This window comes from Sceloporus occidentalis, unplaced genomic scaffold (genome assembly GCF_023333645.1).
Source record: "Sceloporus occidentalis isolate IW3139 unplaced genomic scaffold, rSceOcc1.0.p SCAF_3, whole genome shotgun sequence".
In the NCBI taxonomy this organism is placed as follows: Eukaryota; Metazoa; Chordata; class Lepidosauria; order Squamata; family Phrynosomatidae; genus Sceloporus; species Sceloporus occidentalis.
In genome coordinates, this window is record NW_028316983.1 from 173,720,948 (window position 1) to 173,746,548 (window position 25,601).

General features: G+C 39.1%; 1 protein-coding gene across 3 annotated transcripts in view; it reads left to right on the forward strand.

The window, feature by feature from the left end:
- The window catches only part of MBP (myelin basic protein), a 138,425-nt gene extending 113,205 nt beyond the window's left edge, over nt 1–25,220 (forward strand). For 2 of the 3 annotated variants that reach the window (XM_089516909.1, XM_089516908.1), the window contains exons 5-10: nt 6,071–6,202; nt 9,319–9,429; nt 12,556–12,591; nt 15,694–15,726; nt 19,525–19,632; nt 23,429–25,220. In XM_089516909.1, the coding sequence (XP_089373035.1) occupies nt 6,071–6,202; nt 9,319–9,429; nt 12,556–12,591; nt 15,694–15,726; nt 19,525–19,632; nt 23,429–23,485 (477 nt within the window). In that variant the 3' untranslated portion in view covers nt 23,486–25,220. The remainder of the gene's footprint in view (nt 1–6,070; nt 6,203–9,318; nt 9,430–12,555; nt 12,592–15,693; nt 15,727–19,524; nt 19,633–23,428) is intronic. The other variant, XM_089516910.1, reaches the window with a different exon arrangement.
- Nucleotides 25,221–25,601: the final 381 nt, after the last annotated feature.

Genomic DNA, 25,601 nt, shown 5'->3' on the forward strand with positions numbered 1-25,601 from the left:
ACTGTCTAATGTGAAAGGCCCCGGGTATATATGTTGGATGATGCTACACTATACTAGGCTGCAGAACATCATAATTTTAATATTTCACTGCAAAACCATTTTTGGTAGAAGGAGGTTTGAACAAAGTCAACTTTCATATGTAAGAGAAGCTTAGAGATAGGAAAGCAACATAATAACCTGCTGAAGAAGTAGTGTCAAAAATGCAAATATGTTTATTGCCGAAGTTAATGCAGGTGTTTCATGATATTTGGAATAGCCACTGTGAAATCCTACTGTGTGCCAGTGTCCATTTCTAGCGATAGACTGACAAATTATAATAGAAGACTCTAACTTCTTTCCCAAAGAGTCTATAATGAAATTAATATATGAAAATCAAAGTGATGGGAAGGACCTACCTTGAGGAGGGGTCCCAGGTTTCTTTGTGTTTCCCACATGTTCTGACTTTATTTCTTATCAGCCACAATGGTAAAGGATGTTGTGGGGGTTTTGACCAAAACTTTGGGAGGGCACAAGGATAGGGTCAGGTGGAGTCTATGAGCCTTATTGTATTGCAAACAAAGATTGGAGCTCAGCTTTGGTGCAGCTTCTGACCTCTTAAGATGCATGTGTCATTTAAACAGTATACATCCAAAGTGACCTGAAGCAGCTTTATTTTGGTCTGTTTGGGCCCCTAGGTTTTATAATACACACTTAGGCGGTTTACAAACCGCCATTAAAGTACAGACTCAGTCCATACTAGGGTTAGGAAGGTGCGGTGCTTCCGCACCCCCCTAACCCTAGTACGGACTGAGTCCGTACAAAATGGCGGCTCCCCTTCCACAAGGGGGCCGCCATGACGATGTCACGACCGCGCCACCTCTACACGGGGCGGTGCGGACGTGACGTCATCAGTCCGCGCCAGGGCGCCTAGGGCACCCTTTCCATGGACCAGGAAGGAGCTCCGTTTCGGAGCTCCTTCCTGGTTTGCGGCGGCACTTTACTTCGCTGGGCGCAGCCTTCAGACGGCTGCACCCAGCGAAGCAATGGAGAAAGGGGCCCAGCGGCCCCTTTCTCCTTCTCCCCGACGCCGCGGGGTGTCCTTGGGGCTTGAAGCCCCAGGGACATCCCTTTTCAGGCTGCGGGGAAGCGGCATTTTGCTGCTTCCCCGCAGCCTGAAAAGCGGCGGATCGGGGCCTCAGCGGCTGCCGTTCTAGCAGCTGAGGCCCCGATACACCGGGGAAAGGGGCGGGTGCAGCCCGCCCTAAATGGGCGGTCTATAACCCGCCTTAGAAATACTGATTGGCACTCTATCCTATGTTATTAGGATACTTTCTAGCAGGGACTGATCCTCTGTCTCTGCAAACCCCTTCCATTTTAATAGGTATAATGGTTAGAGTTGTTTACTGGAGATACTCCAGTTTTGGTCCCCACTGAGCCGTGAAGCTCATTGGATGGCTTAGGGTCATTATCTCTCAGCCTGATCTACCTTTCAGGTAAATTGATGGAAAGTGTTATTATGGATAAGTTTGTCAACCATATAGAAGGGCAAGCCCTGCTGAAAAGGAGTCTGCATGGCCTCTGCAAAGGTAAGTCCTGCCTCACTAACCTTTTAGACTTCCTTGCAAGTGTTGATAAACACACAGACAGGAGTGATCTGGTTATAATGTATTTGGCTTTCCAATGGAGCCCATGGACTTCCCAGCCACTGAAGCAGTCATGGGATAAGAGAAGAAGTCCTCTTACAGAGTGAAAACTACCTAAAGAACAGAAAGCAGAGAATAGGAATAAATAGTCATTTCTCACAGTGGGGGGATGTAAGGTGACCAAGTTGCCGATGACAACTATTTAGGATGGTAAGAACAGAGCACCAAACTGGGAGAATGGGCAGGAAAATGGCAAAGCAAATTCAGTGTATGCAAGTGATTTTCAGTGAAGCAAAAATCCCACCTTCACATGTACACTGATGGGGATCTGAGGTGGCAGTGACCAACTAAGGAAGCTGCAGAACCTTGGGGTTGTGCAATGATTTCCCTTTCTGTTTATGCCCAAAATGAAATCTGACTTTCTGTTCATGCCCAACATGAAATCTCCCTATACACGGCAGTGTGTTTTGCTAGATACCTCAGTGAAAATATTAACCCTATTGTGTACAGCTGCTGGGGGGGGGGGGGGAGTCAGATTCCATGTTGGGCATAAACAGAAAAGGAAGTCAGAATAAATTTTACAGTAATACACTGCTCCTGTATAAATCTATGGTTTGACTATATATGGAAATCATGCCTACAAAAGGACATTGTAGAACTGAAAAGAGTACAGAAAAGACCAATCAAAATGATCACTTGGAACAACTGCCCTATGAGGGAAAATTACAACATTTGGAGCTGTTTGGCTTAGGAAAATGGCAAATGGGATGTGGGATACATGGTCTGTAGAAAATAGGTAAGGATATATTTTTCTCCCTCTCTTGTTAGAACTCCAGACCATCCATTGAAGTGGAATAGTGGGAGATGCAAGATAAATAAAAGAAAGTACTTCACACAGTGCTTAGTTAAACAGTGGCTTTCACAGCTCCAATATCTGGTGACAGCTGTCAACCCAAATGGCTTTAAAATGAGTTGAATGGATTTACGGGAGATGGGGCAATGGGCAACTACTGATCAGGGTGGCTATATGACACCTATGGTATCAGAAGCAGTATGCCTCTATAAGTTACTGGACAGCACAAGATGGAAGATCCATTGTATTCAAGTCCTACTGGTGGGACTAGCTGCTATGAACATAATACTGGCTGTTATTGTAAGGAGAAACTGGAGGTTAAGATCCATGCGTACCCCTCTGAGCCCACTGGAGAAAAATGGGATATAAATATAACAAAATTACATTATTCTGGAGAGTCAGTGCAGAAGCTTTTGTGTCTTTAAAAGTTGCCTTTAAGCTTTAAGCTTCTGTGCCTTTAAAAGTTGGGTCATGTAGAAAACAGGACTTTGGTAGATGCATGTTTTATGGTGGGCTATTAAGAAAAGAAGGTGGAACCAACTGAAATTCCCTTTTCTGTACAACCACAATCCCAGATGATGATGGTGGTATATTTATTTATGTCCCACTTTTTCTCTAAAATTGGGTATCAAAGCAGCTTACAATTTGAAAGCACAGTACAGTTAAAATGTACAAAAGTAACCAGATCCTCTGCACAGTTAAAGGCTGTACCTCCCTGTGGATCACTGGTAAGTGTCAGTATAGATTAAAGGTGGAGAAAGAATGGAATTCTAACCATGTTACTGAACTGAAGGAGAGACTTCAAACTTCATTATTGGCATCCTGCTTGACATGTAAACCCTGTTGCAGCCATATGTCCTCCCTGGGAAAATAGGTTCTTTTCTTTTTGATGTCTCAGTCCATCCAACAGAAGATTAACAGCCTTTTTAAAATCCTGAGCTTACTCAGCGGTTCTCAAAGGGGAAAAAAAAATACCTGTGGGACTCTGGTTCTACAAAATGGGAGGAAAGAAGGTACAAGGAAAAGCGACAAAGGTTTGTGGCACCTACTCTCTTCCCAAGTCTGGTGGTCCCTTCCTTTAGTTTGATGAATGACATTTGTATTAGCTCTTGAGTTTGGATTCATCTGACCACTCACTTTCGCTTAGCCACCAGCTTTCATCCACCTGAGCCTGTTTGGTTGCCTTGGTGATTCCTGTTGCTTGGTTACCAGAGCTAGGGCTAGGGATGACCCCATTTCTGATGTATTTCCACAGACCTTGTTTTCTGGGAGATTTAGGGATGGCAAGAGCTTTCCCAATACAGATGCAATAGACAAAACAGACCACTTTCATCGGGATTTTGAATTTAAAAAAAAAAACACACCACACAAACAGTAAATCTGAGGTTGCTGCCCCACTGCAGAATTAATGCAGTTTTGACTCTGCTTTAACTGTCATGGCTCCCTCTTATGGGATCCTGTAGTGTTTTCTGGCTAGAGCTTTCTACAAATCCCAGAACGCCATGGCAGTTAAAGTGGTGACAAATGACATTAATTCTGTAACAATGTAGATACAGCCTGAGACTACAGACTTATCTACTGCATTGGTTTTAACCCTGAGTCCATGGGATTGAGGACAGTGGGAAACACTGTCTGCATGTGGCCCAAAGGATATGTTTTAGATCCCCAAAGGCCTCCAGCCCTGCTATTAAACATGCATGTGTTCGTAAACTGAAAGCTGAGAAAAAGTCTTTCCTGGGCTTCAGAAACATGACAAAATTGTTCCTTTAAGGAAGGGGCTTAAAGACTAGAAGGATCTTGGAGACAAACAAACAAAATGTCTAACTGAAAGAAGGAAGCTGATAGCCTGAGCGTTCGTAGGCTTGAGTCTACTTGCTCAGATGCATGGAAGTAGACTCAAGTCTTTGAAAGCTCAGGCTACCAACTGTGTTGTTTCAGTTCGTGTCAAAGGTGCTACAAGACCCCTTTGCATACTTATTTTCCAGACTAACATGACTAGGTCTTTGAAATGAAGTATAGGCAGGCTGTGCTTAATTTTCACTGGGGATTAGGAAGCAGTTTTAAGAAAGCATTCTTGGCGTGCTGGTGAAAAAGGAGCTAAGAAATCCAACTCTCTAATTAGACCTTCAGATGTAGAAGGAGTCCCAGAAATTTAAATGGGAACTCGTTTGATGGGAACTCATTACCCAGTGATAGATTGCTAGCAATAAGTCCATGCCTCTCTGACAGCCAAGATTTAGGAAAGCTACAGTTGTACTTTTTTTTTCTGTATCCCAGAGTGCATTTCTTTCAATGGCAGTTCTCATCAAGTATACATGCATATAGCTATACCCTTGTTTCTAGTCCTCTCTAGCAAAAATGATGTGCCTGGAGGATAATATATCCCACAGGGGCTATTTCAGTGCTTTGTGGCTTTGTAAACATTCTGACATTCCCTACTCTGAGCATCCTCGCTACCAAATGAATCTTCAGGTTGAAACATAAGATTTTTCTTACATAGCCACACATCACGCTACCAGTTTGGTTTATTTTGATATGTGAGTCAAAGGATAAAGCAATTTTCATTTAAAACTTGAGGACAATGATCAGAACAATTCTGAATCCTGAAAGTGTTGGTTGAGGAAGAATGATCTCAGACAGCAATAATACCTACTAAGTCCATTAAGTTTTATTGTCCACAAAATAAGTGGTAATGGGAACAAGACAGTAGGTATTCTTGGAGTAGCTCAGGACTAGTGAAGAGCAGCAGGACAATCCCTCACTAACTAAAATACAGGCCCAAAATGAGACTGGTATTTGCAGACAGATCAGCAATTACAATCAAGCCTTTACTGGGGAAAAATATACATATTAAAGATAATTAGGGATGTTTCAGAGCTAGATTTTTGTGTTCATGCAATTCTGAACCTTCACATGTGTCAAAAAGTATCAATTTGTAATAGACTATATTTTTAAATTGTATTGGTTTGGTCTGTCCCAGATGCTTCTCACTTACAAATTACAAAGAATGTGGCCTAGCACAAAAAAAGTAAATGCACATAAATGGACAGGTGCTGCAAATTCTCTACATAAATGAACAAAAAAACAAAAACAAAAAAATTACAACTGTGGTATGACATCCCAGACCCCCTTGTAAATAGTCTCTTAATGCAGTGCTTCTCAAAGTGGAGATCTGTGGACCAGTGCCTGTCCATGAGCTATTGGCTGCCAGTCCATTACAAGTTTTCATGAAAGAAAAAAAAACAGTTGTAGTAGATAGGCTAAATGTGGTATCAGTCCCTGACACATGTGGGAGGGCAGAGGGATTTTTAGTACCCCGCATGCAACAGCCTGAAAAGCACTGTTATAATGCAACTTTGTGAGATAAGTATTACTTTCCCAAGTTGCAAGTGATATGTTAAATGGCAAGCAGTTTCTTAAAAATGACTAGCAATAGAAGAAAATATGAGACATTCAGATGCTGTGCTAAAATCTGATTTAGATAACTTTGGAACAGAATGTTAAGTATATGTCTGTTTATACTACTAACAACAAGAACATAAGATTGATATTCCATATATTAAATACAGTGCTCATTAAACCTTATTTTACCTAGTCTCACAGTACCTTTGAAAGGCATGAGAGCACTCACAAGACTTCCCTTGGTCTAGGACGCTGGGAGCTTTCAAGTTACACAGCTTGCAAGTTAAACTTCTTCAGGTGGAATGGACAAGTAGCTAAGTCTCAGGTATATAGAGGGCAACATTAGTTACAAATACATACATTAAGAGATGCAAGCTAAGATATTCAGCACACTTTAACACATTTAACTTCCTTTGAATTGTGCTCTTAGTCACCTTTAGAAAAGGGAGACTAAATTAAGAGAGCACCATACCATATTATTCATCCACCATGTAATAAACCAAATACGACTTGAACCAATTCATCACCATACTTATGTACTAATAGTAACTTCAATTCTTTATGTCATGGCACCTATGTAGACAAAATGGCATCATCCACATAAGGAAGGAGATACCAGAAATCTTGTGGTGCACCCTAAATGGGGACCAAACAAGACCAGGAGCCATGGAGTATGACTAAAAGTTGGAAGAAAGATAAAGGACATAGCTGGCTGGCTGGAACAGTCAACAGGACCATTCCATACTACAACTTCCCACCCATTTCCAAAACAAGTGTGAGTGTCATTGCTTCTGTAGACAAAATGGCATCCACTATACACATAGCTGAATATGGGAGTTATCAATTGGCTCAAACACTGATTTTGCTGAAATTCAAAAGTATTTATTTAAAACAAAATAAGCACATGAAGTCTGAGAATGTTCAATACCTATGTAATGCTGACTGACATTTAAAAGGGAAATGACAAACCAGGAAGGAGGGATGAAACAGAATGAAGTATGCTAAACAGAAGCACTCTGAATAGCAATAGTATCTTGCAAGTCCTACTTTAATTAGTATATCTTTCCAAAATTATCTCCTATTAATCTACGCCAAGATCCTGTTCACTGGTTGCACAGTGTAAATTATGTCAATATAGCCAAACCAGAATTGGCTGGTGACATTTTGTACAGGGTTATACTTGTACACTTTACAGTCTTGGGAATCAAAGGCACCTGGCATTAAAGTATGATTCTTCTTTAATGTCAAGTATTACTTAAAGGCAGCATTAAATGTCTGGCCAATAATTGTGACCTCTGATATAGCCATTTCCACCCAGACATTGGATTCCATCCAGAGCAACTTGAGTAGCACATTCTGCAGAGTAGAGAATCACTCCAGCACAATCCTTTGCATTGAAGTGTCCTCAATCACAAGACCTTGCAAGATGAGCAGTACAACTGCACAATGAGCAGTACAGCTGTCCACTCTTCCACTGTGCAACAGTTGACCTAATTCCCCATCCACCATTAAGGTGCACACTTACAGTAGATCCTAGACAGAGTGAAACAACTTACACTGGTGTAACAGAGTTGTGCAACCCTTGCACTACCTCTGAGAAAGCAAAACTGCTCATGTAACAATATTTATTCAAAATCACAACAGGATTCTGGCCATGATGTCCAGTCTCTTTTGTTTCACCTACTTTTATTCACATTATTAAGGCCCATTGAAAGTGGAGGCTGTTTGTACATACAAAAATGTACCTTTCTTTCCTAGCTGAACATTTTCCATGCATCCTGTTGACTTTTCTGCTAACTGGTTGTGTGAGGGAAAACCTGTCTGAAAATATTTGTAACCTGAGCAGCCCAGTTTTTATTTAGATACATTTGGGATAAAGAATATTCAACCTCATTTAGTTAACATCAGCTATGGCATGTAACTTCATAATTAATTTCATTTTAAAAAATTACATATTCTAAAGCATTAATGCCTAAAGAAAATTTGTCTGTAACTTGAAAGCATCTAGATTTGTAGTACAACTTCATCCAATGTTTTGTTTGCTTTTTGCTTTGTTTCCCTCTCTTATTCCAACATCCCTACTAAGACTTGGTGGATACAGATTATCATTTACCACAAGCTGGCAATGTGTCAACAAACATAGAAACATAGGAAGCTGCCGTATACTGAGTCAGACCATTGGTCCATCTAGCCCAGTATTGTCAACTCTGACTGGCAGCGGCTCTCCAGGGTTTCAGGCAGGAGTCTTTCCCAGCCATACCTGGAGATCCCTGGTATTTCCTGATGGTCCCACCATTCAAGTACTAAACAGGCGCTGCTTAGTTTCCAAAATCAGATAACACTGGTATGTTCAGGGAGGTATGGTAGTACCGGAACCTCCTCTAGATAGCATATGGTCCAATTTCAGTTTCTTAAAAATGGATTAACTGCAGCCATAGCTAAACATTTTTAACCTGTTCCTTAAATGGCTGTAGTGTGGTGAGTTTACAAAGAAGCCATCACATGCTAAATGGCTTTCTGTATCCACCCTCAGTTCCAGAGGACAGAGTAGCCTAATCTCTTGCAAATAGTTCCACTTCCTAAGCATCTAAATTATTGACCAACTGGGGACTGCCAGAAACAAAGACCTGTATTCAACCTCTCCTTTTTATTTGCCAAGAGATAAATGCCGAGATCCCAGCATAGGTCAGTGACAATACTACACATGATCTGCATGCAGAAACACTTGGGTTCCCAGCATCTACACCCAAGAAGGATCTGTGGTTACAAGGCATGGAAAGGCCCTCTGTCTAAAATCTTAAAGGACCACTGTCAGTCGGAGCACAGAGTATTGCACTGGACTGACCAGGGGTCTGACTCAGCTTCATACTTTATTATCAATAAATAGCAGAATGCCCATGCCTGTGTTTTAAAGGTGCTGTGCAAGAGGACTAGGGGTCCAAGGAGAAGTGATGATGATAGGATAGATGCTCATTCATAAAGAAGTCACTGATCTCTGCAAATGTGATGTTTCATCAGACATATTAACCATAAAGTGTTTCACTGCCATGGAATTCCTTTTATAACAGAAACAGAACACAAAGGATTGCATATGATGGGTAGGTCTATTAACTGGCCCTTAGCCAGTTGAAAATGGAATTTCCATATTCAGGAGCAGTGTACCTCTGAATACCAGGTAGAAAGCTGTTACCTTTGTGCCCTGCTTCTGGGCTTCCTGCTACCATTTGGCTGGTCACTGTTGGTATGCTGGACTGGATGAGCCCTTCGGTCTGATCTACTGGGTTTCTTATGCTCTTCTGTATCCAATATCTCTTTCCATTCCTTTCATCTCCTCTTTACTTAAGAATCATGTGATTGATGCAGACTGGCTTTCCAAAGGGGAGCATATTTTTCTTTCAGGTTGCATATTGATCTATAAATATAACCTATCCTGTGTTTCAGGACTATCACCATGCTGCCAGAGCTAGCCACGTAGCTTCCTTGCCTCATCAAAGGTCTCAGCGTGGGCATTATGTGGAGGACAACCCAGTAGTCCACTTCTTCAAGAGCATTGTAAGTTTGTCTTCCATTTTAGTCATTTTTTGGCTGAAAGAAAATCCCTTAAAAAGACTAAAATCACAATAGTTACCTGGTAGTACCTAGCAGTTATATAGCAGAATAAATTACTGATAGGATAATCAAATATTGTATGTTCCATTTAATTTGGAAAGTCAGTTGAAATAGAATATTTTAAAATATATCCACAATTCCACATGCATGCGAATAGATATACAAATGTGCTTCACTTGAGCCTGCTGTATTCTCTTCAACAGAAGTATTAACATCTCCCATAAGTCTTGTGAGGAGGGATCCTATATGCATATTAGAGCCTTATAGCAACATACCCACCAATTGTCCAGATTGGGCTGGAACTGTAATCCTCTCTCATCCTGCTTTTCAGATGCTTTTAAAATGTCACAGTTTCCCTCTTCTCCTCTTCTTCTGCTTTGTCTTCAGCTTACTTCAGTTGTTGCTAACTGAGTTGAAAATGGAAAAGTAGGGAGAGGAGAGGGGATCTTGTACTTCTCAGTAGGCTCAGACAAAAGCAAACTGTTGCACCTTCTCCTAGTTTCTGTGTTCCTCATTAATAAATTGGACCATCTTGACCACATTCTGATGTGTCCTGGTTTTAATCTGTGAAATGTTGGAGGGCATGTAGCACATCACTAATATTATTATTATTAATAACCTTTATTTATAAAGTGCTGTAAATTTAATATTAGAGCCAATATTATTGTTAAGGCTACCATCCTATACACACTTACTTGAGAGAATGTCCCATTGAACTCCCATCCATTGGACTAGACTATAAATCATGCATTGTCAATCACATAATTTTAAATACTTGTTAAGTTTACAGTGTTGTCTATTTCCAGCCTACCTTATAAGACACCAGTCTGTTACCTTTATTTGCTTTATGTTTAATGTTCTGCTCTTGGTTTCCCATGTTAGTTTTGTAAAACAGACTTGAGTTTCAAAGACGATTCTTTGAAGCCATTTGCCAAAACAAACAAAACGTCAAGGGGAAAAAAGAAGTTAGTTCTGATTATGTATTGTCGTACTGAAATGCTTGCCCCTATTCCATTAAAACATTACCAAATATTTTTTTTAAATAAATACACTTGGGGATAATTTATTCTGGCTAAAATTCTTCTGCAAACATTACTGACATGAATATTTATATGAATCCCCTGAGAGTTGATATAGGATGAAGGTAAGTTGTGGCCCACCTTTTGGGGAAAGTAGAGAGTGCTTTTGAACCTCGATGATTAGACTGTCAAAGAACTGTGATATAACCTCTGCATAAAACACTGAGCTGTAAAAATGTAAATTTACCATCGACTCATAAGTGCTGAGAGACTCCCCTACTTGTCAAGCTGAGTTTAATTTGTGACAGCTTTATTAAGACAATTCCTCCCAATTTTATTTTTTAAGTCTGATAAATCATTTTTAGTTTGTTGTGATTGTGAGCGGCTTTGTAAATCCCTCAGGCTCATCCTTGTAAACCAGGCTGAACAGCTGCACAAAGAAAGAATTTGACTGAAAATTGTGCTTTTCATCAGAGATCCCCCCCACCGCTGCTACCAACATCCCCTGAGCCTCTGAAAATGGCAGAAATCAGACTAATAAAGAGCTTTTTACAACTAACCAAAGACTGTCTATTGTATGCAACAGGGCATGGACATTACTAAAGATGCAGGGTGACTGCTGGAAACAGGTGCTCTGTCTCTGTTGCCTCTTTCTTCAGTCACGTATAATGAAAGAAAATGTATGCTGTCATGCCATTTCAATGTCCTGCTCCAGTTAATGGGTCGCTACGTGTGGATGTCAAGGATCCCACACCAAATGGGAAGAAAATATCTCATGTGCTTTGTTATGCTTCAAATCATCAAAGGAAAGAGGAGGTGATGTAAGGATGATAGCATAGCTCTCACAGCATCCAGTTCTTTCCTTAGGACCTAAGAAACTGGGCTACAAAGCAAAGCATTTACTGGGCAGACCTGAACCAAACTGAGAGGAACCTATTTAGTAAAATTATTGTGGGGTCTAGAAAGGCATTTGTAATGGAGCTGGCATCTCAAAAGGGTTCTATGACTACTGAAAATCATTAATCCTCTTCGTTGTGATCATTTTTAGTCTGAGCAATCTTAACACAGTTTTCAGATCCCACTAGAGTTCGATCTAGAGATATTTCCTCTAGAAATGTGCTGGAATGTGTTTCAGATATCTTTGAACAGTGAAGAACAAAGAGGCATTTTTAATGAAATCTGAAACACTAAGGTCCAGTAAAAAGCTTGTTCAGTGTTTAGTACATCATCACCATCATCCTACTCTCAATTTCTAATGTTCACCTTGTGTCATCATTTATGTAGACAAAATGGCAATATCCACAAGAAAAGAAACTTATTATTATTATTATTATTATTATTATTATTATTATTATTAGCATATAGAGTAGTGCAGCATATCACCACATTAGAGAATAGTGTGATTAAGACTACAGTCCCCTGTCCCCTTTTTTAAGAATGGGCTCCACAAACTCACATGCTTAGGATCTGACTATGAATCTAGTGTGCATCATATGATTTTAAAGAGTAGTGTTGCCCAATGACTGATTCAGTAGCTATAATGTTGGCTGCTCTGTGGGGTTGGGGAGCAGAAAATGCGGAATTGAAAGGGCATGGAGTAGCTAGAATCATGAAGCAACACTCCATTCTGCAGCATTGTGCTTCAGGAAGGATCAGCTGAAGATGTTTGGCTGCCTGAAATGAACAACTGTATATACCTCATACATATGCATCCAAAACAGCATCACTCACAGATAGATGGGGGCTAGCAAGGTCAGAGGAACCCCTAAATTTTTGCTAGAAAATATTTAGAAAGGGAGAAAAAACTTTGGGGTAGGGGAGGCCCAAACATCTCAAGTAAGGACAGATCATCTGTTAAGTGCTGGAACTGGGCGTGAGGGACTATAGGATGGAATATCCTCAAAAAGGCACAAACACTCCAGAATGTAACACTTTTTAGAATGACATATTTTTAAAAGGGTAGAATTTGTCTTTGAGTTAGTCTCAGAGGTGCTACAGGATCCCTTTGCATAGTTTAAAGAGTTATTCTAACTCTTAACTTCCTTTTCAGGTGTCACCCAGGTCAACTCCTCCCCTGCAGGCAAAGGTAAGCATCATGTGAACATTTAACAAGAATTGGTACTAGAGGGGTCTTCAGCATACAGAGAGGCAGGCCTCTTTACTTAGAATTACAGGTACTGTATCTACTTTTTCCAGAAAGCTGCTATGTGAGCTACACACCACCTTATTTTATCCACCACTATTTTAAAGCAGCTGCCTGCAGATCAGTGAAAAGGTCCTTCTGTTCAGGCAAGGCGGGTCCTCATTTCCTCACCAATATTTACCCTAGCTTCAAACTAGTGGAAGCATAGAGCTTGCAACACTGAGATGGATGTTTCTTTTCTCCTTGCCTCCTGAACAGTGTTAGAGTAGTCATGGACATATTGCCCCAAATAGATAAAAGGCATGATGATGATGATGATGATGATGATGATGATGATGATGATGATGATGATGCCTCTTTATTCAAAGAGTATGTGTCCTAATTTATATCTACAGATGGAGACTGAGACATAATTACTATAAATCATAGAGAAGTGCAATACATCCTAAACAAGCTGAGGAAAGGGTGACCTGTGTGACTCCTTAATCTGCACTCTAGGTGCTGCTGATGGACATCTTCACAATCCAGGCTGCTCTCTCTTCTTACTAGTCACTATCTTTAAATCAGATTCAGATGAGACTTTCCTTTAAAGAGAGGACATCTCCAAACAATGCTGTCATTTAACATCCTTTCAAATAGAGGACACATGGCCACCCATTAACAAGGGTCATCTTTAAGAGGCCATAGTTGCCCAATTCCAGATGTTAAGATGGTTTTTGTCAAAAAACAAAAACAAAACCCAAGCAAACATGTTTTCCCTATTTCTCCATACCTCCTTATACCGCCAGATTAGGGAGGCAAGTTCTGCTTCTCTTCTCCTGCTGATGAGTTTCTGCATGCCTCCCAGAGATGCCTATGTTGCTCCTTCACACTCCAACTTCTCCCTCCAAAAGCCAAAACTCTGTATCTTATTATACAGCTTATTTCTCCACCTTAGAAGCTCATGTCCCACCTCTGAGGACCCAAATGTGTATTAGACCTACATTTGTGTGTGTGTACATGCATGCACACATACATCCCCTGGTGCTCTTTCAGTGTAAAGTACATTCATTTATTTATATACCCTTTAACATAACAAAATCTGTAAGCAGTTTACACAGTGAGGGGAGGGGACCATAGATTACAAAAAGGCAATACAAAAGAATTTTAAAACAGTTTAAAAATTTAAAGCAGTCATACAAATAGAGCATTACTGGCCAGGGAAGGCATGTGTAAATAAGCATACTTCTAAGTGGCATTTAAAACCTGAGACTGTTTCTGCCTCTCAAATTAAGTAGGGGAAGAGTGTTCCAAATGGTGTGTGCCTCTGCTAAAAAGTCCATCTTTTGTAAAGTTATGCAACAGCTATTAGTTGTACAGTGGTAAGGATCTCAGGGATCAACTGGCCACACATCTGAAAAGATGCTACCGTAGATATACTGGCTCCAAGTTGCTTAAGGATTTATATGTCAACACAAGTATCACAAATATGGCTTGGTAGCTAATGGACAGACAGTACAGTTTGTTCAGCACAGGTGCATTGATCAGTGATCTACCAAGCATCCTAGCTATTGTATTCTGCACTATCAGCAGCTTCCAAACCAGACACAAAGACAAAAAGTGCATTATAGTAGTCTATAATAGTCACTGTGCGTGAATAACAGTAGCAAGGCTGACAATGGGTGGAGCCGACATATCAATCAAAGCTGGTAATAGGTATTCCAAATCACTGAAATCCCCAGCACATCCAGAGGCAGAGGGAGATCTAGAAGAATCTTCCAGTGATGTATCTGTTTCTTTAGAGGGAGTATAACACCATCCAGAAGAGGTAAGCAACATGAGACTCAGACCTTGGACTCACTGACCCACAGATACTGTCCCATCAGGACTCAGCTTCAGTCTGTTAGCCCTCTTTATTGCACATAGTTTGCGAAGGAAGACAAATAGTCCAAGCTTTTTCTAAGACCCAAAGTATCAGTTTGGATTAATAGTTACCAGTTGTGCCTTACTTTAAGTAACACCACTGAATCCAAAGAACCACAGCATTCCAGGCAGTTCTTCTGATTGTATTACATGTATTAAATGTTATGGCATATTTCAGAATACAAAAATAGTAAGAAACATAGGAGTAGTTTAACAGTACTCTAAAATGCTCATGGGAAAACTGGTCTTGAACTAATTCTCAGCCAGAGATCTTTGCAAATTTGGTCACCTAAGGCTGGGCTTGTATCATCATAGATAAAAGCATGTCCTTTACATTTACAACACAGAATGATCTTTACTATTTTTTTTACAGAAGCCTATCTTAATATCCAAATCAAATTACATGAAAATACTAATAATGGCTAAATATTTATTTTTTTTTACTTCTGTAGGCAATTGGCAACCTAAAATTCAGCTCTCTAATAATTTGTCAGTAACTTTTCTCAAGAAAAGGGGTTTTGATTAACTGAATTTATTATTATTATCATTATTATTATTAATTAGTTCCCCTCAAATAGTTACATAGTGACAGCTTCTCTATTTGGAGTATGGCTCTGGATACCAGGGTTCAAATCCCCAACTGTGCCACTGGGTGAGTCACTCTCTCTCAGCCTCAGAAGAAGGCCATGCCAAAGCCCTTCTGAACAAATCTTGCCAAGAAAGCCCCTTGCCTTAGGGTTGCCATAGGTTGGAAATCACTTAGACACACAACAAAGCTACATTTAAATCCTGCCTGAGCTCATGGTTTCTCTCCTCCCCTCTTTTACTCTTGAGGTAGGTCAGGCTGAGAGCGAGTCACTGGGCCAAGGCCAACCAGTTAGTTGCATGGTTTAGTAGGAACTAGAATCTGAAGCTTCCAAATCCCAGACTCAAACCACTATACCTACAGCCTATTGAAGTAACATTGTAAGCCCCTTTACCACCTCAAAATGGTAGTATCCAAATCTCTCTTTATTTCTGAAACTTTGATCCTAGTCAACAAAGAAACCCTCTTCTACTGAGGATTCTTCTCCTGTACACTTTCAGTGGTCTATTGTTCCACGGTGGTCACCATGTCACTGTTTCTGTTTCTTGTATGTGCAGGGGAGAGGATCACCCTTCAGCAGATTTAGCTGGGTAGGTGATGTAAATGCTTTCACTTCTAGCCATGTTGCTTTCCCCAGGCCCAAATAGCATTTGTTTAACCTGCTTTGCCTTTCTAGCTGCTGCAGAATCCTGCCATTCATGTTTTTGACTTCAGCTACTTTGCTTGTTCTTTCTGATCCATTCCCAGCTCCAAAGCAATTTCTTTCTGCCCATGGTTTTGTTGCTTGCTTTTATCCAGAAGCTCGCCAGACTTAAAATGTTATTAAAATCCTTTTTGCCTGAGCACAAAGCATGGCATCTCTTTCCTTTAAGGCTATTTAGAAGTTCTACTGATCTCTGTGTGTTTTGTGGGGTGAGGTGGTGATGTAATTTTTTGAAAAAAGGGGATTATTCGAAATAACAAACTACATGCCATGCCACTTCTGTACAAAACCAAAATATAAGCTATTGGATAAGGAATAACATTTTGAATTCCACTGTAGCATAACATGGCCATTTATTGAAATGGAGAAAAAGAAGACATACTTTTTATTCTTCATGGTAGGCTGAATTAAATAAATGAAACCACTATGCAGAACATTGCTAGGTTACATTCACTATTTGAATTTTGTGATGCAAGAGAACATTGAAGAGCATGTTCAGTGGGGGAAAAACAATGTCACCATAAGTATTTAAACTTTCTCCAGTTAAAAAAAGACCTCTTCATTATCTGCCAGATAATTACCCTGCCCTGTCTTGTTGACACCTTGGGGCCATACAGACAGGCAGCTCCTCACCACCCGTTCTTGCCCCAGAAGGAGGCTGCAGCAACCAGACACCATGGCCTCCAGAAGAACCAAAAAGAACCCGCTCCTTGATGGGTTCTTTTTGCATCCCGGCAGGGGCGCCATAGGCATGCTCACACACCATGATGATGCCCCTTGTGCACAGTGCCATTTGGGCACTGCGCCACATGGATGTCATCATGGCACGTGCTGTATGGATGGGCGCATGCCATAATGGTACATGGGCGGTGGAACAAGGGCTTGGACGCATGCAGGCCGGCACAGTCCCCTTATTGCTTTTAGACAGCTTCTAGAAAAAAAAAAAAAAAGCTTTCACAGGATAACTCTTAGAATTATACTTATCCATTATGTAGTTCATTAAGAGTGGAAAGCTGTGAAGGGAGACAAGTTTAAAGAGATGGGGGGGGGGGATCTGCTGCAAGTGAAACATTCTGTTACTAATTAGAGATGCATTTATTTCATTTTCCCATGCAAGAATTAATAACTTCAATGAACCTCACTAGGGAAAAATAATTAATTGCACAAAAGACACCGAGTCCTGGGGGAAAAAATACTGACCCCCCCCCCCCACACACACACACACTTTCATAAAGGCATGTTTTCTGTACAGGAGAGCTATATGTGCTTTTCTGCAGATGATTGTGTTTTGTGGAAAATACACAATTTGGGTTCCCATGCAGGAAAACTATATGCATCTTTGCTGAAACAAAATTTCCCCAACCAAGTTTCAAAGTGAGAAGAATCTCATAACTGTTCTCCCCCATCCCCTTTAAAATCAAGGATGCAAACACAAACATTCTTCACATCCCTTGTACGAGTGAATGTTTCAAAAGGCTGAGAGGCCTCTTCTGGACAAAGTACATGCCACAGTTGAAAGCTTAGTTTACAGCACTCAGGATTACTTAACATCATTCCAAAAGAATAGCTAGCAGAACAGGATGTGTCTGGGAGAGGAGGAAAGGACAGGTTGCTTATCTGTAACTGTATTTCTTTGAGTGGTCATCTGCAAGGAAAACTTACATTTTAAAAACTGTTCAGCAACAGAATGTTCAAGCATACTATATACACGTGTAATTGTCATGTTTGCCTAAATATTAGGTATTGACAATATTTTAAGGTGTATTTTTCTTGCTCATATTGAACTGATGTGATTATTTAGCAGCTGCAGTTAAAGCCACTTCCATCAGAATTCAGTCATTGAATGACAGCAGAAATTTTTTTACAGCTAAGTCATATTTTCAACAGTCAAATCAGTTGTGTTTCTCACTCTCCTCAAGTACAAGTAGAACTATTGGTACTTTAGGAAATAGAGCTAAAGCATATTGGGCTTAGTACAAGTGCATGGGAGTCATAAACACCACAAAAGTCCACAAAGAAAGGTTAGGTCAAATTTATAGCAAGAACACAATGGCGCTGTCCATCATTAAACAGACATTTTGCTAGGCCATAAAATATCATTGCCAATTGCTTTACTATCCCAGTTAAATGCTTGTGTAGTCTCAGTTCACTTCCTAGTAATTTCACTTTATATTAGGCAGCAGTAAGTGCCTGGCAACCTGAACAAACTGGTGAAGTGTGGATTCTGGTGTGATATTTTACCCTTAAAAATTATTGTTGTTTACAAGACTAACTGTAGTGGTTTAATTTTTTAGGGAACATTCTGCTTGTATTGCAGCACAGTTTTTACAAGTGTGCAAAGCACATTCCACATCTATTAATACTTCAAATCAGCTCAGCAAAATACTATTTGAAAAGTCCTGCTAAATCTACCAGTTCTCTTCAAATGGTTATGCAGTAACTTTCATCAACCTTTCCTCATTTTTAACAATGCTTTCCAACAAGGGGATTATGCTGATCTGTAAGTACTTATTCCACAAGCTTCTATTTTCTCAGGAAAAAATGCTAAAGTAATAAATGCTTGAAAAATGACCACATTTATTTTACTAGTACCTCTCTACTCTGCCATCACTGAATGAATTCAACAGATTCCATCAGTTACAATATTTCTATTTGTTATGGATGATCATCACTGTATGGTATTCTCAAACAACAGCCAAAACGTACAGTATCACAAGTTTTAACCTGAGGCTGGAGAAGGCTGTGGCTGTCCACCTCCATGATGCTACTTCAGCTGTTCAGGAACAGCTGCTTTGCTTCCCCAGACCTTGATTGTGCCATCCTTGTGAAAGGGTAAGGAGGATGCTCCAAACCTAGATGGCATCCTGGTTTCTACCCTGGTGATGGTAGGTAGCAGCAGAGGAGGTGAGTGGCCTGGGCACATGGGAGCTAATTTTATGCTCCCTCCAACCCACCACCAAAGCCACTTGTTTCATTAAGCCTCATAGAAGGTCCAACTCTTGTTTCACATGTTGGCTGCCACTGATTTCAAATAAAATTTATTCTCAGTGATCTTGTCTTCACATTTTCCTCTTTCCTACTACAGTGGGCTCCCCACATTCACTGGGGTTAGGGATGCAGGAAACCTCAAATTAAAAAAAAATACCTAAGAGAAGACCTATCTAGGAAAGTCTAGGTCCTTCAGTGCAACTCCAGATGTGGTCATCATCCACCTGGAATCATAGACCATAGAACTGAGCATAAAATCATAATGGAGGACTTACAAATGTCTAGAGAAATGTTTTCTCTAGTAATCTCTAGTTCCTCTATTGTGACTCTGTGGTCAACGTCTGGCAGAATCATGCTGGAGGACCTAGAGATTCCAAGAGAGAACATATTACTCAAATCCATGAATAATTAAGTCTGCAAAAGTCAAAGCTGCAAATGTCAAGGGCTGACTGTACATATCATACTGCTGTCAACTGTGATCATTTTCTTTCACCACTGCTGCTCTGGAAGAAACTCCCATCCTATTTCAGAAGTGGTATCATTGAGTTCAATGAGTCTTACTTCCAGATAGGTTGGTATTACAGATTTATTATTTTATGCACTTGTTTAATGCAATAACATTTTGTCCCAGTTTTCCTGTTCTAAAGTAATGCATTCAAATGACACACCAGAGATATTTGCAATTTCTCTTTTGCAGGGTGGTGAAACTCACAAGCCTGGATATGGAAGTGGCAAATTCCTTGAGCGTCAAAAGGGACAAAAGGGATATGATGCCCAAGGAACACTGTCTAAAATCTTTAAACTGGTAATGTTGGGGAGGGGATTCATTCAACCTTTATAAAGGCATACAACAATATACATTTACAATAAAACTTAAGGATCGTTATTATAAAATTTAAGTCATAGTCTTGTTGCCTCCACCAGAAAATTGGCCATTAGCCTGGTAATATGCGGGTTCCAATCTTCCAATAAGTAAGGAGGGGATTAAAAATTGTAATGACAAAAACTGTGAGGGAAAGTGAGAGAACCTGGAAATAGTTTGGAAACTCAAGCAATGGCTTACAAAATCAGCACACAATTATTTCAAAGGGTAGTAAGTCTGTAGACCAGTTGGATGTGTGGACATATGATAACACTATAGCCTCAAACTAGCTACATGAAAGCAAGATCTTATAACCAATGCCCAACATCTACAATCCAGATGATGGGCATCATAAATAAGCAATCTGAAGAATTTGATTTGTTACATAAAATCCAGCTGAGGCAATAGCAAGTACATTTCTATACTGCTTATCAATGTACTAAGCAGTTTACAAAGAGTAAACTAATTGCTCCCAACAAGCTGAATACTCATTTTAGCAAACTACAAAAGGGTGCCAGGTTGAGTTGACCTGGAGCCTCTGGCTGGTATATGAACTCACAACCTTGTGGTTTGTTGAGTGAGTGGCTGCAGTACAGGCATTTAACCACTGCACCAGGGAGTTCCTTTTGTGTGTGACACACAAATAGGCAGACACAAATGCAAAGTAACTGGTTTGAAGACACATTTCTTTTCAACTGCAAATTTAGTCCTGAAGGTTATAAAACAACCAGCTTTTAAAATAATCGTTTTAGGACTCCAGTCCAAGGAGAGATGTAGATGAAATTACGCGCCAGCAATTATTAAATACAGATGCATCTGTTATAAAACATAATCTTTTTGTTGTTAAACATAATCTCAAAACTTGATTTCCTGCATTTTCACAGACCGACAGAACTATCACTTTATTTTAAACTGCACAGGAAATTGCATACCAAAAACCTATTTTAATCAGCTGCAGTGTCTTGTAAGACATTTATGAAAATACTATGAAAAGTAGTAATTCCTTAATTCAAAGGAAATTATAGGCCTTGTTGAGCCCCCGGAGTAGTAGGAAGTACAGCCATGCTGCAAATGAAAGAAAAATATTCTAATCCTCAATTTAGTTTTAGAAAATATTATCGCTTATCCCTCACTGGTATCAAAATTTAAGTCTCATCAGCTTTGAGTGTCAAGTTGTAGATGAGTTTCAGAAAAGCATGTCTGTGCCCATGTGAATAAACATTCATGGGATATCACTATATCTAGCAAAGTCACTGTTTGAATCTGACAAGACATATGGTGGTGTGAACACATTTTGAGCCACGTCATGAGGCCAGTATAGTTCTCCAAATTTTGATATTGCAATGGGAAGGTTTTTCATGGTTCAGAAAGTCATATAACAATTCCCATTTTGATTAGATTATTTTTTAAATAATATTATGACATAATTTGGGACACGGGAAAGGGCTGCATGCTTTCTAATACTCAGTAGAATCAATAAGCTAGTTTTAAATTAAAATAAATAAAATAATTACTTTTTGTTGTTAAGTTAACCCCAAACACAAGTCAATAAGTATGTATGCACTTAAAACAAGGCAGCATGAAGAATAACAAGCTACAGCAGCAAGCATTTTTCAATTAAACAATGTACCTTGCTCTATCAGGCATCTATATTTGTTTTAATGGGCTATTTGTGAAATAATTATCATGGTGAACATTATACCGGGGGAAGAGGATAAATTTTGGTTTCCAGAAATTTTATATTTTGAATTATAATGTGATAGAAACAGGGGACACTTTAAAGTATGTATGTCTAACTATTCCACACTGTTCCTAATTATTATTACCAGTGTTTTAAAATAATGTATCACTTGTTCTCATGAATATCCATACTTAAGCATTATTTCTAAAAGTTGGTTTTCATGCAAATTTGGTGTTTCTGGGAAGAGACGTATTTACATTAACCACAATTTTAATTTGTAAGCCATTAGAACTGACCATTGGATTTGTAAGTCATTAGAGTGAACATCACATTAGGCTCTCTTAATAGACATTACTCTCCTTCGCCCAGTGTTCCCTATAAGTAGGATGTTTCTCACAATATCCTTAACAAACATTTGCAGACACACAAGTTTATTTTGTATAATGAATGAATAATAACTTCATATCAGTGGTGCCCATTATTTTACTATTACCCAGCATTTTCTTTAAAAGCTTGGCTCCTTAAACCACAGCTAATTGCAGGAAGATTCCTATGACAAGTAATGGATTTTAAAGGTCCACAGTAATGTAGAAATCAATGGTTCATAAGATATAATTAATAGTCCATTAAATATAATTACAATGCTCTGCCTATTTTAATGGATGAAGCTAAGTTCAGTGGCAGATGAGATTACAAATATTGAAGGGAGATAAACGCAATGTTGCCAATGATATCATCAAAATATAATCACAGAACCAAAACTGGAAAGGGCCAAAACAAAGAAATAAATCATGAAATCATGAAGTGCATTCTTATGCCACAAAATAGCCAAAAAACAAAGAGTCAAAGCAGTTCCAAAAGATGGATGCTGGGATAATTGGAAAGGGGGGGGATCTATCTGCCTGGTGATCCTTAAATCCATCAACCTGACACCTAGAAAGTCCTAAAAATGTGTACTGTTCTAGAATGTTCTAAATCACCTATAACAGTCAGGTCTCTTCCTTTCTGTTTACAGAATTGCTAAAAGTGTAAGAACAGCAGAGGAGACTCTCAGCATATGCTAATCTTTAAAGAGAACTATGTACTAGACAGGAATTGTGGAGGTGGAATATCTCAAAACAAGAACAATTCAAGAGTATTTGAGAGGGAAGTGATCTTCCCACTTTGACGACAACAGCTCTCATATGTGGCAGTTACAATAGGACAACTGTTACATCACATACTCATACATTTGATCTTTTCCTTAAATATCAGTGCAGAGAGCTATGTCCACTCTCTACAACAGCTGGTTGAGACCCTAGAATAACAGAAGGGCTCTTCGTTGTAGTGGACATTTTGAAGTGTGGAATTGGCAAACTGCTTTTTCCTGGCTACTTTTGTGACTGGAGGGGCAGTATAAACTCGGAAAATGCAAAATATAGATTAGTCTTGCTAGTTATTGGAGTGGTGAATTTTTAGAACCCTGAGAATTAGGTGAATGCTGCTGTTGACCATATATAAATAAGCTAATACACAGTATAGCTGCAAACGGCATTTCCTTTTTGTTTTCAGTGATCTCCAATTGTTTGTTTTCTCCAGCAACCATGAAAAGAATCAATTAGAATTAATTAATGCTTCAGTGACTAGCCACTACTCCATTGAATAAGATTTTACTGAAGTACTCATTAGCGAGTCCTGCTCACCTGACATTTCATTAGAATAAGCTCAGCATGCTTGCAAATTTGATGATTTAAAAAAAAAATCCAATATCCCCAAAAGGAAAAGTATTTCTTAAAATGCAGAACATGTAGAAATCAAAGGATTAAAGAAATCTGAGACACTGCCCAATAAGTACTGGTAATGTGCATCTGCCGTTCACTTAAAAGGGATTTGTTCTCAATTCCAGCAAAAGGTCTGAATAGTTGAAGACTGGATAGGATAACTTGTCCTGAATCAATAAAAAAAATAACACTGATTTCTACCATAGCGTCAATAGTGTTTATTATTCCACATAAGTATTATACTTCTAAAAGGAATGTTCATTTTAAACCACATTCACTTTTTTCTTTCTTTTCAAAGGGAAGCTCTGGTTCCCGACCTGGTTCCCGGTCTGGCTCTCCTGTGGCTAGGCGCTGAAGTTCTAAGATGTCAGTGAAGGACTACGTTCTCTGCTTCATAACATAGCTGCCTTAAAGATCTAACAACAGATTGCAGAATTCCCTAGATAGAAACACAATCTATTTGTTAAAGTCAGTTGAGTTGTGCATGCAGTAGAAATATAAGAAATTGTATTGGCAAATGCTGAACAAAAGCAAGCAAACAAACAAAAAAACAACCCACCCTCAACTTGCAGCATAGCTTTTACTTGCTGTCAGCATTACTTTAGGGAAAGTAACAGAATTCCCCATATTATTCACTCTTGTTCAAGGCGTTCCCAAAGAATATAGGGCCTTAATTTTCAAGCTCATTCAGTGTTAGGTCCCTTTCATATTTCTTTTTCACTAAACGTTAAGTAACAACATAATATACATATAGTGGTCTGAATTAGCATTTCCATTAGTGAACTTTGAAGTCTCTGCTGTAAGCTGTAATAATAATAAAAACATGTGCAGAAGTTGTAAGGACTGTTTATCCCAAAAGAATTAAATCATTTGGTTTTGATTTGTTATCATTTATTTTGTTTTGTTTTTTCATACCCCTTTCTCTCACAATTTTTTTTAATTTTCTTAACTGGATTAGGCAGTCATGGAAAGGGACATTAAATTGTGAGTACACGGTATGTTGAGACGTGGGAGAAGGCAGCTGTTATTGTTTCAATGAGATTGAGCAATGGTAATAAAGAGAGATGCACACTTGATGGGAGTTTTCCGGTGCATGGCCAATTGCTCATCACACCCATCCGATTAGAAATTAAGAGTTGCTGGGAGAGAGAAAATAGGATATCATACTTGAATTAGACTCATTTTACAAGACAAATTGAGGGATAATCCCAAAGAAGGAGAACCTAGACATGGTCATATGAACATTGGGTGTCCCTGCAGCTTCACACAGGCACTTGCTGCAAAGTAAGCTCTTTTTTGCAGCTTAAATAAATAAAGTCTAATTTCTAAATGACAGAGAGCCCTTTGGTGAGGAGGTTTCAGATAGTAACTGCACATATAAAGTTAGCATTTCTAGCTGTGTCTTAGTGCAGCAGAGCTGACCATGCAGTGCAGCAGAGCAAACTGCCCTCTTGCACTGCAGATAACATACATTAAAAGTAACAAACTAGAGGTAGATATTAACGGTTCGCACATACTCAAGATATACACATGTAGAAATGGTTCTACCTGTCTACATGGTGAAAAATGCTCTTCTGAATTGCACTGTTTTATAATATTCAACATATTCTGTCTTCTAAATGTTCTTTCTTTACTCATGCAATGTTTTATTTGAGCTTATTTATATGTTGTAGACAATATATTTAAGACTAAGTTGGCACCTGCCTTTAGCTAGGCTAATGAGTATTGGGAGTTACCTGTGTTAATGCCAACTGACATATCGTGGTTGTGGTTGTTGTTAATGATAGATCACTTTAATCTGCCATAGCTTTTGAGCAACATACTTAATATGCAGCATTGAAAGATGAGAGGGTAGAAAAACCCAGAAACTAAACAAAACAGAATACCAAAACTTTGAAGCACACACCTATTACAACTTTTCCAAATATCGTGGCTATGTGTATTTTTCTATGTGTAGCCTTATCCAGTTGTGCATCCCACAACATAATAGTGAGTTTCATTTAAGTGTATTGTTCTTAAAAGTGTATGAAAACAACTCATAAAAAAATCAATATTGAAATAAAATACTCAACTTTTAATGAAAAGTGCAATTTTTTTTAAAAAAAAATGGTTCATACAAAGGCTTTCACTTATCAAACACTCCGTTGTGTAAATTAGACAATTAACATTTTAGAATATTTTGTATATTCTTTGCAAGGAGCTAAGGGATCAGAATTTGAAGCCATTTTTTTCCTTGACATATTTGCCTGCCATAAGAAATTCTGTCTTTCCTGGAGAGAATAAACTGTCATCCTTTAAACTGTGTAAAATTAACATAATTGTTCAGAATGCATGGGATGTACAAGTGGGCCCTTAGTATCATCTTTGGTTTGGTTCTAGGACCCACCATAGATACCAAACAGATGGATTCTCAAGTCTCATTACAGACAATGGCATAGTAAAATGGGGCCCCTTATATAAAATGGCAAAAT